General features: G+C 39.3%; 1 protein-coding gene across 1 annotated transcript; it reads left to right on the top strand.

Moving 5' to 3' along the window:
- Positions 1-5,789: 5,789 nt before the first annotated feature.
- tm4sf18 (transmembrane 4 L six family member 18) lies at positions 5,790-10,894 on the top strand. The gene is made up of 4 exons (XM_084417716.1): positions 5,790-6,090; positions 7,612-7,683; positions 8,434-8,576; positions 10,346-10,894. Exons 1-4 carry the CDS (start codon positions 5,806-5,808, stop codon positions 10,542-10,544), a joined length of 699 nt encoding a protein of 232 aa, XP_084273842.1. The 5' UTR covers positions 5,790-5,805; the 3' UTR covers positions 10,545-10,894.
- The last annotated feature ends 590 nt before the right edge of the window (positions 10,895-11,484 follow it).

Below are 11,484 nucleotides of genomic sequence, written 5' to 3'. Positions count from 1 at the left end.
GAGTATATGACTGTATATTACCTGCTGTATCTGATGATAGTACGCTCACGTCAGATATTACTCAACAATCTAGTTAAGAATGAATTCCACACGTGTGTTTGGACAGACGCAGTTATACTTCCAGTAACAAATATGAACACAGATATAGGGGGAGTCACTAAGTATGAATTGTGCCTCATTATTAACAAAAAACAACAACAAAGAAAACGATGAGATTATCAGACAATTGGACAAATATGAACACAAAATCTGCCCTTTTTTTAGTCTTTACAGGTCTATTGTTATGAAGCATCAGAGTCTGGGGGATCCATTCGCAGCGTGAATTATTAATAAGAGTAGTCAAACAGGCAAAGGTCAGAACCAGCAGATACAGCAGTGAAGACAAGGCTTAATCGTAGTACAAAACCAGGCAGAAGATCAGGGCAGGCAGCAAACAATCAAAGTCAGAGATCAAAGCAGAGGTAACGTAGGCAGGCAGCAGACAGGGAGAAATCCAGAAACGGGCAAGGTCAAAAATACAAACAGGCAGTCACAGGAATAAACGCTCAGTAGAGTTCACAACAGTAAAACAAGACTTTGCAGGGAATGATGAGGTGAACCAGGCTTATATGGGGTGAACTAAACAATATAATGAGACACAGGTGAATGTGATAATCAGGGATGATGAGTCCGGGCAGTGAATTATGGGAAATGTAGTTGTGAGTGAATAATGATAGTCTTATGTGGAGTGCCCTCTGGTGACTCTCAAGAGCACTCCAGCTGGTGACCGTTACATCTATAAAGCAGTCAAGCAAACAGGAATTGTATTTAAATGTTTAATAGGTACGTATAACTTTGTAACTTTTTTTGTTCAAAATGAACTAAATTTAGTCAATACATCATCAATCCTTCTTCCAAAATGTGTTTTTTGTCTTACCCTGATTCACAATGGTAGCCCTATTATAAGTGTTTATATTTTAAACCTAGTTTTCACAGGAAATTGAGTCCATACGTCACTCTCGTCTCGTCTGTAAATACAGAAAAGTTGCTCCGGCTGCTTTGCCGCTTGTCTGGTGTGTGAGTGGCAGAGGTTAGTTGTCACAGCGAGTGAGAAAGGTTGACATGGAGCCGCTAAATCTCCAAACTCCGGAGAATCACCTGTTTAAACCATAGACTGTAAACAAATATGGACGTAGTGTCCGTGACGTCAGCCGTAGTGTGTTTCTGAAGAGCATTTTTGAAGCCCAAAGTGGGCGGAGCCGGCCGTCGCCATCTTGGCAGCGTCACTCCCGGATAAACGAAAATGAGCAAAGCGGCGGATTAGCTGAGGTGACGTGCCGCTAACAGACAACTGACAAACAGCTAGTAGTGAACCAGCGGCAATCACTCAAGTGGCCACGCCCTTAATTATGCAGAGCTTTAAGACTCAATATAATTTAAACGGATGAGTTATAAAAAATTCACCCCCCTCACAGTCATCATGAAGAGCAAAATTAGCTATATAGACCAAAACCACTTTTAGTACCAGGCGGTAAACATATCTTTTTCTGCTGTAAAGTTGGGCATTTTAACATGGGAGTCTATGGGATTGACTCTCTTTTGCAGCCTGTCTCTAGTGGCCAGTCGATGAACTGCAGTTTAAGTCACTTCAGTGTTGGATTCACGAGAGAGAAGGTTGCCGCTTGGTTTAAACAGACGTCGAACAGAGGAGAGTCTGCTGGCAAAAAGAGAAAGCGAAAGAGCTCGTAATAAAACAAGAATCAACATCGACTTGGCTTTAGGAGATAGCGAGAACTGAGGGATTTGAAATGTAAAAGCGACTCTGCCTTTTTATTTCTCAACAGGTCAGTAAGTTGTTTTATTGAACAGATAAATTGTCATATGCAGCTCTCTAATAAAGTTGATTGTAAAGCATTATCTATTGTGAAGACTCATCACATTATGGTTGTTGTAGCGCTGAGCTGGAATCTATTTGCTATGAAGTAGCGTGTCTATTAATGGGTAAAGCTACAGTAACGTCTTCAGCTTGTCAGCTTGAGATCTTTCCATCTAAACTGGTTAAAGTATATATCTGAAGCCTCGTAGTGAATGTTTTATGAGCAGGAGGATAATCTCTCTTTTTTTTTTTGTTACGAGAAAGAACCATATTCACCCGCAGTCACGCAGAGCCGAAGCACAACCAAAACAATGTTCTTCTGCTAAATGCATGCAGTTTTGATTTATTTTAGAGGGCCAAAGGTTACACAGTGTACCTTTACAGCATGAATTACCCATAAACATGTTATCATAACACACAACATTCATTTTACTTTTATTATAACTTATTATTTTATGGCCCATGTTGCAATTCTTCATTTATAAGTTACTCACTTAAACAATCAATGGATTCCAATTTTATGGACAGTATTTTTGTATATTTAATGACAATATATTTTTATAAAGATTTTTTAAGGCATTATAAGATACACGTGTGCTCACTTGAGAAAAATGTTTTCTATATTCAGGGCATGAACAGGAATAAAAATTCTAAATTAATGATTTTTTTATTTACATGGTCCCACTTTAATACGGCCTCTTTAACTACTTTGCATTAAATTATAATTGTGTACACTCTTAGAAAAATGTTTTTCAATTGGGTTCTTTATAGAACCCAAGAGTTCTTAACTCAATTTTAAAGAACCCTTCATACCAAAGATATACTTTCATCTTTAACTGGTTATTAATATTTTTTTTCTAGCTATACAGTTTTTCATTAATTAAAATGTTATCAAAATAAAAACAACACTAATTCAAACTAAATCCATAAAATGATCCCATGATGGAACCCTAAAATGAAGCGCCTGACGTTCCACATTGAATCTTTTCTTCTTAGAGTACACGCATGTTGTTCTGCAAAACTCTTGCCAGATTCAGCATTTTGCCGCTCCGCAATGACAGCTGAATGTGTCGACTGGGAATGTTCTCTATTAACACCAGTGGTGAACTGGCCAATACATGAGCAGGAATGCACAGCGCAGGCAGAAGGAGGGGCGGCCCGTGACTGTGAATGTGTGGTGGGACCGGCCGGCTGTAGGAGGGTCACACAGCAGGAGTGATGTGTGTGTGTGTCGCAGTCTTCAAGCCAAGTGTGTCTTTAAATTAGGACTTTAGTGAACTCAGATGCTTCAATAACAATTTAGACTATGTTGGACATATGGATTAACTGCATGGCATTTCTTGCTGTGAAAGCAACTGCACTGCTGAGTTAGTGTGCTACTATTTGCTGAGTTTTAATTTAAACTATTCAATTAATCAACAAAGTACAAAAGGTCATTCTATATGTGCTGTGCAGACACTTCATCTCTGAGATATTCAGCCCTGAGTGGCTTATTACTTAATTATTATTAATATTACATGTTTTTATTATATTTATTTTATTATTATAATATTTTAATAATATATAATAGTAATATTATATATATATATTTTATATTATTATAATAGTACTGTCAGAAAAGGGGTTGAAATGGCTGGATCTGTTCGCAAGCAGTTTAAATGAAAACAAAACAAAAAGAAAATACTTCTCATGAAACAAAAACATGGTTAACAGAACAACTACTATACTTGACGAGATCTGAGAAAGAATACACAAACACAGGGCTATAATACAGAGGGAAACACTAAGGGGCTAAACGAGATCATTAACAAGACACAGGTGGAACACATGAGGGCAAATCAAAAACCATGGCAACCAATGAACTTAGGGGCTTGTTTACATGACACTGTTTTCAACCAAAAACCTAATACCTTTTTTGCGTTTTGGCCGTTCATTTACACGACAACAGCGTTTTGGGGTCCTGAAAACACAAACTTTTGAAAACGGTCTCCGTGTAAACAACAAAAAACGCGAATCTTTGAAGACGATGACGTCATGCACATGCGTATTACGTGTTCAGTCTATAGTCTTTCATCGCCATCTACTGGCCTGGCAGCAGAATACAGCGTTTTTTTGTCGTTTTTCGCGGATCCGTGTGAACTGGGATCGTTTTGACAATGGAGTCGTCTGTGCACGGAAAACTCAAAGGAAAAAACTTCTCCATTTTAAGCATATCATTGCCATGTAAACGTTCCCTAAACAAGATCATTAACAAGACACAGGTGGAACACACGAGGGCAAATCAGTAACCATGGCAACTAATGAACTAAGACGAGCAGGAAACAGTGTAAACTCACTCAAAAACCCAAACCCAGAACAGTCTTGACAAGTACACAGACGGAATCAAATGTTGGTTCAAATGTTGACATATCTTACTAAGATGTGATTTTATAGATAGATTATTAAGTTCAAAAAGTGAACCACACCCTAACTCATCTAGACAGGTTTTGAACCCTGTTTTGGTTTTGAGACAGTTGAATGTAACTTTCAACAAGAACAATCCTCCTTAGGCTAGACCGTCCCATTTAACAACGCTCAGTCTGACCTTCACATCCTCCAAAATGATGAATGAATGATAGTTATAAGCCACAGGGCTGATGTAAGGATGTATTAGTATGGGTGAGATCACAGCAGAAAAGCTCTCGACGTGTGTCAGGACGTTGGAATCTGCTCCCATTCATTCTCCACAGAGGAAATCAGGGGTGGAGGACAAATGTGTGTCTTCAGGAAACTCATGGCTGAAGTGACAAACTATAAGAATAAACTCGCTACGTATATCAGGAAGTCAAGTCATTGCACTTCCGTTGTTTTCTTCTCCATTAGTCTGATTAATCTGCACTCATAAAGGGAAGTTTATAAGGTCAAAAAATGTCCTGCCAGAGGACTGTGAGAAAGAAACATTTCAATCAGTTTTATTAAATGTAAAGTTATGATTGATTGAACTAAAGGGGTTAGTTTTAATAAAGTTTTAATAAACCACCATTACACGAATCTAAACTTCTCAAGTATTAAATCTGTATTCACTGATATTAGACCAGTATCAAAGGAGCAAGAAGTTCATCAACATTCATTTTTGTCGTACAACAGATGCTTGCGAACAGTTTATTTCTGTTCTCAGAGCCCCTGGAAGCACAGCTCAGCACAACACTGGGCGTCTGTATCCTCTGTGGAAAACTGATGAGTTATGTAATGCAGAGTAATACTTCCTTATAACAGGCTGCTTTATTCATAAAGCCTGATTACCAGCATCTAATCCTGAATCACAAGAAAGATCTGTGTTATTCGTTATGGTCTGGCTTAATACAGATTTTACACCATTACCAAATGTGTAGCAGATGATCCCCATCTAAATATCAATGTTGTCTCAGACGTTCACAGGAGATTTCAGGTGTGAAACTTTTTTCTTTTTTTTTTATAAACATAAAAAAAAAAGCTCTTACTTTTGAACAGTGGTGTACATTACAATTACAATGAATACATCATACTAACTTTTACTATCTGTTAATAAACAGATTTTTATTGTTTTACTTTTTCACTTCAGTGTCATCACTGAGAAACTTTTCAAAAACAAGCTCAACTCTCCATCTATCGTCTATGTCTTGAGCCTTGTTGTAAGAAACTGATACTTGTAGAAATACAACATTAGATTCTCTTTCTAAGAAGTACCTTGTAGCTTCACGACCTTGAGCACAAGGTTAAAACTGCAAACCTAGATCTCAACGTGATTTAAACTGTGTCAGTTTAGGTTGAGATCTGATAGAATCTCTGAATATCTACAAAATCACAAGTTTTGTGGGAAAACAATAGTCCCCCACAGTGTCCGGGTCATATGGTCTGTCAGAGAGTTTGCGGTCACACTGTATAATGTCAGGCTGTTTCCTGTCTCCTCCTCCTCCTCGGGACAGCGGCTCATGGGGGACGAGGAGGAGGGGGGGTCTCTTAAAATCCCTCCACTCCTCCGTCCACCACCCCAGTTCCCTGTCCCGGGTTACAGTCTCCTTCCCTCGCTGCGTGTGAAGATGTGTTCCCTGGGCTTTGCCAGGTCTCTGGGATTCGCCCTCATCCCTCTCGCCACTTGCTGCATCGTGGCAAACGTCCTGCTCTTCTTTCCCGACGGAAAGATGATATACATTCAGGAGAATCACGTGACCACATATGTCTGGTACTTTATGGGGATCGGAGGAGGTGGTTTTCTGGTGAGTGTCAGAGTTGTGTTGGTGTATATGTTGTCTTGTGTGGGATTGTGTTGGTGCATTGAGGTGTCTGGAGACACACTCTCTTCCCATGAGCAAAAAACTGAATAAACACTTACATATTGTCTTAGTTCAAATATAAAAATGGTAAATGTTAGTGTGTGTGGTTGAGAGGTTAAGATCGAGTTAGGCTAATGAAAAATCACTGCAATGAGGCAATAAATATATAATAACTGTAAGGTTTTGGTTTAGGGGTTAGGATGTAGTAAATAAGCGTAATAAAAAAAACAGAAGTCAATGGGAATATTCTTGGTCAAAAGCGGTGCAGTTGAGTGTGTGGGATGAGCAACACACTCTCAAGACAGTTTGAAAGTATTTTTATGATTTGGCAAATTGTGATGAATTCGCTCAATCACTTATTCATAGTCAAATTCAGCTGTTCCTGCCCACGCCCCCTTGAAGGACAGACTTAGGGTGGGTTTAGGGCTGGGTTACCCATTTTTCATATTTTTCGCACGGGTCAGATTGTGTGAATTTGGGCGACTCCAAATTCTCCTAAGATTGGGTTGGAATGAATGTTATAAAGTAAGCTTCTGGGCATTTCTTGGTTGAAAACTCCTTAAACGAGAAAATAATGGATAATAAATGGATAAAGCGACCGTATTACACAAGACATAAGCTACTTCTGAGGAAACAATGAAACACCGAAGCAATGAAAACTTTACTTATAATGGAATTAAGCTTAAGCTGAAGTATAAGTGCTGGGTCAAAATCTTCAGATAACCTATATGTTTGCCAGTATCGCATTAGGGGTGTAACGGTATCCTCATGCCACGATTCGATACATATCACGATACTGAACTCACGATACGATATTATTTCGATGCTCCTCCAAGACATGATAAAAAGTTTACAAAAAATGTAATGTTGATCGAAATTGCATTAATATACATAAAACTCTTACGACAAACATGTCTTCTAAAATCTTCATTTGTTGCGTTTGCCGATCTGTCCGCTACACATTATTGTTGCACTTTTGTATTGCGATATAATGTGACACGATATATTTGTTACAACCCAACCTGATCTCACGGCAATTCGTACGTATTTTACGAGGTGGCTAATTTGTACGAATTCATACTATTTTTGATAAATCGCACATATTTTACGAGTTGATTGGTATGAATTCGTACGAATGACCTACCCCTGACCCCGCCCCTAATCCTACCCGTCACTGGGGTTTAGACTAATCGTACAAATTCGTATGAATTGTTCGTGGGATAGCGTTGTACAACCCTAGTTCCTTGTCGCCGATATCTTCATAATCTTTCATCAAAATGCCAGATTGCTCCACATCCAACACAATTTTCCTTTTTTCCTGTCATTACCAAACCACTTTTCACAGTCCATGGATAAAATGTTCCATTCTTGTTGAATTGGTGTCAGAAGTAAACTGCAGTAATTGAGGTTCAATCACTCAAGTAGCCGGTTGAACTGTATTGAAAACTGCTTGTCCACATTCAGGTGCTGATCCCGGCCTGCGTGTTTCTGGGAATGGGGAAGTGTGTGGATTCCTGTGGGACAGAGAATTGTGCGGTGAGTGTTGGGAAGAGGGTCGTGGCTGTGATTTGAGCTGTAACTCAAGGACAAGCTGTACAGGGCTGTGTTTCCCGGAACTATGGTCGCAAGTTCTGTCGTTATCAGCATAGTTCAACGAGTCGGTGTTTCCTGAAGCCATAGTTCTAACGAACATTGCGCAAACAGCATCGCAAAGTTGTGTGTTTGGAACGACAGCTCTCGACCTGTGGTTAGAAGCAGAGTTTCTAGTTTGCATGACATGTGGGCTCAATAAATCCTTATCTTGAGCAAAATAAGCAAGCCGACATTACAACCTATACAACCTGTGTCTTTTATTTAGAATATATACAAATGTAATTTATGTTTACAGCGTTGTTTTTGAAGAGTGTGTGAATGTGCTCTAGTAAGTAAGAACAAGCCTATGATTGAAAATGGAAATAAAGCAAAATATCTGAGAAACATGAGAATTAGTCGTCAGATGCCACGTCTGTAATTTATAGCAAAACATCTAGCGTTAATTCGATCTCAAACAGATTCATTAAAAGTAGTTATTACTCCAACACCTGCGTGACATCATTAACCAACGTGGTTGAACGCCCAATTTGCGACAATACAGTTTCGGGAAACAGTCGTGACGAGCTAGTTGATTTCTTCAACGATGCGTCGTACTACAGTAGTGAAGCGATGAGTTGCGTCACTGTACAGGAAACACACCCCTGGTCAGCCAGATTCATCAGTTTCACACTGTGTGTGTGTGTGTGTGTGTAGATGTGTGGTTCGGTGATAGCGGCTCTGGTGGGGCTCGCCGGATCTGGGTTCTGCTTCCTGATCTCCGCTGTGGCGCTCCTGAAGGGGCCGTACTGCTTCACAACATTGGGATGGGAATCTCCTTTTGAAGCCGACGGGGGACAGTGAGCTCTTTTTCTCTTTCTTTTTGATATGCATTGATGGTGACTTCATTAGGAAAAAGTCCTGAACTCGGAAACACTTTAGAAAACTGTTCCTTCATTAATGAATGACTACACAGGAACAAATGAGTAACGCACTATTAACATTCTAGTAACTTCTATTAACTAACAATAAACTCTGAGTAACACATTAGTAAGTAATAGCGCTGTTGAATGTGGTAGTTCACTTTTAGCTAATCAGTAACTACTATTTCTGTCATGACCACTATCGTCAAATACGATTGACAATTAGCATACGGTTTGGATTAGCGGTTTGGTTCTGGTCTGGGCGAGAACTCCCTGCGCATCCATGAGGCCTAGCATGGATAAGAGCAATAACCCCTCCTCAGGGTAAACAGAACAGAACCAACATGAATGTGTTGCAGATATCATTAATTCAAGATTTTAAAGTACAACATAATTTGAGAATTTATTCAGATTCAAGGGGAATCAGGGTAATGAGCTCCTGAGAAACGCCATAGCTGCTGATAATACTGAAGGAGCTTATATATGTATACAGGGATAGGCTTCGTATTCCTATAGGTAGACGTGGATCAGCTGAGAGTCACTGATGCGAGCTTGACTAACGTGACCTGCCAGAACTGACGCTACGCTTGATTTGTTTCATACCTCACTACTATATACAGGTTCATAATTACCATGAATAATGCATAATTTATAATAAAAGGTAATGGTAACCCACTAGTAATGACTCAAGTGTTACTACAAGAACTACTAATTATTTGGATCAGTATTCTAAAGTGAAAAACATGAAAACGACCTAAAATAGCTTTTGAGATTTTTGTACGATTTTGAACAGTAATTCCTGTCGATGGATTTGGCAACACTTTAGTCATTACTAGTGTGTTCCCATGATCTTCACTTTAGAAACCGGATCCAAATAACCAGTAGTTCCTTTAGAAGGATGTAGTAACACTTGAGTCATTACTACTGGGTTACCATTATTACCTTTTATTATAAATTATGCATTATTCATGTTAATTATGAACCTGTAGGCTATATAGTAGTTCTCAGTGAGGTATGAACATTTTTTTATACACTGTAAAAAATCCAACTTACGTTTTGTATGACAAATTCAGTTTTTAAAGTTTATTCAACTATTTAACATGAAAAAAGTTGAGAAAAGTTGAGATAACTCAAACACGTAAGTTGAGAAAACTCAAAAATGTCCTGCAGCTGGTTGCCTTAAACTTTTAAGTTTTCTCAACGTTTATTTTTTTTTTACAGTGTAGTTACTAGGATAATGTAGAGCGAGGCGGCGGTTGTTATGGCGAATACAACCCCGACAGGCTGATCAGGACCCCGACGCGAAGCCTGAAGGGGTTGTATTCACCATAACAACCTCCTCGCTCTACATTATCCCGCTTATTACATGGCTATACCAAATAAATCAATAATTTGACACAAAATATTGATTTAAAAAGGAGTTTATTGATTTAAAAACGATTGTATTGCTTCCGCTAAAGAAAATAGTCTGTTCCGTCTCTACGGTTAGAATCCTGCGTCCATAGCAACGCTCTGTTTTTCATGGCAACGGTGTGTTATACTTAGCAGCATCTGTTATCAAGAAATAACACACCGCATTCTACACTAGAATTCAACCAAGCCATGTAATAATAGTGCGTTACTCATTTGTCCCTGTGTAGTTATTCATTAATGACGGAACAGTATTCTGAAGTGTTGTCCTGAACTCGGTTCCTTGATTTCTCCAGGTATCTGCTGGCTCGAGAGAGATGGTCAGTCTGCACTCAGCCGGCAAGCGTAGTGGAGTGGAACGTGACGCTGCTGTCGATCCTGCTGGGTCTCAGCGCGCTGGAGTTCCTCATCTGTGTCCTGCAGCTCATCAGCGGCCTGGTGAACGCCGTGTGCCGGCCCTGCTGCTACAAGCAGGAGTACAGCCTGAACGCTTGAGGAGCGCTTCCCCGACCCCGGACTGAGGCAGAAACACAGATCTGACAATCACACACACTTACAGATGTGTTTCTGATGACCACACCACTGCAGTCGAGATTAGCAGCGCATGTTTTCTGTATAGAACAGAACAATTTGTATTGTATACTAGCTGCATTATGCATTTTTTTTTTTTGCTAAAATATAAAAGTATTTTTGTATGAGTTCTGGTCGTTTTGTACAGGAAGCTGTTTTGTAAATTATTTAAATACTGAGAGTAATAGAAGAACAGTTGATGAATGTTGTTTTATATACTTATAAACGCTGTAATATTCCCTTCAATAAATACATAGGTTTCGTTTCGTTTCAGACTACTTTTGTCTGTTTTGTTTAAATTTGTGGATAACTTCACATTTTTGGGTTTCGGCATTTGCACTACTACATTAATAATGCAAGAAATCCCCTGGGAAGTGTTTGCTGTAAGCCTCATTATCCCCGTTGCAGCAATAATCTCTCAAACTTAAAGCCGTGTCACACTGTACACTTGCTTTACAAAGCCTTGTTGGTATGTGTTTGTGTGGTCTCCTCTTGGTATGTGTTTTATAGACATGCAGATTTCTCTCCAAACATAAGCGACACTGAGTACGTGAGCACGAACTCTTTAGATCTGTGAAAAGGTATTTAGTCCCCATCCTGATTTCATGTGTTTTTGTGTATAAATCATACTAAACAGTTTCAGATTTTCAATCCCTACAGTATAATATTGCCCCATAATCTTAATAACTGGTTGTGCCAACTTTAGCAGCAACAAGCAGAACCAAATGCGCCGGAGAACCGGAGCTCAGTCTTCCACATCGCTCTTCCTTTCAGACCAGCTTTAGTTCAGCCCCAACGGAGGTTTATTTCAGTATGAACTGCCTGTAAATCCTGCATCTCTGACTATATTCAGAGGCATGTTTAC

The sequence above is a fragment of the Rutilus rutilus genome (genome assembly GCF_951802725.1).
Source record: "Rutilus rutilus genome assembly, chromosome: 8".
Lineage (NCBI taxonomy): Eukaryota > Metazoa > Chordata > Actinopteri > Cypriniformes > Leuciscidae > Rutilus > Rutilus rutilus.
The sequence above is the reverse complement of the archived record's forward strand: the minus strand, read 5'-3'. Positions and strand labels throughout refer to the sequence as shown.

Bases quoted from the DNA above. Each gene is read 5' to 3' on its own strand.
- tm4sf18 (XM_084417716.1), top strand. From the start codon at position 5,806: ATGGGGGACGAGGAGGAGGGGGGGTCTCTTAAAATCCCTCCACTCCTC. The intron at 6,091-7,611 runs GTGAGTGTCAGA...GTCCACATTCAG, and splicing joins TCGGAGGAGGTGGTTTTCTG to GTGCTGATCCCGGCCTGCGT. The intron at 7,684-8,433 runs GTGAGTGTTGGG...GTGTGTGTGTAG, and splicing joins GTGGGACAGAGAATTGTGCG to ATGTGTGGTTCGGTGATAGC.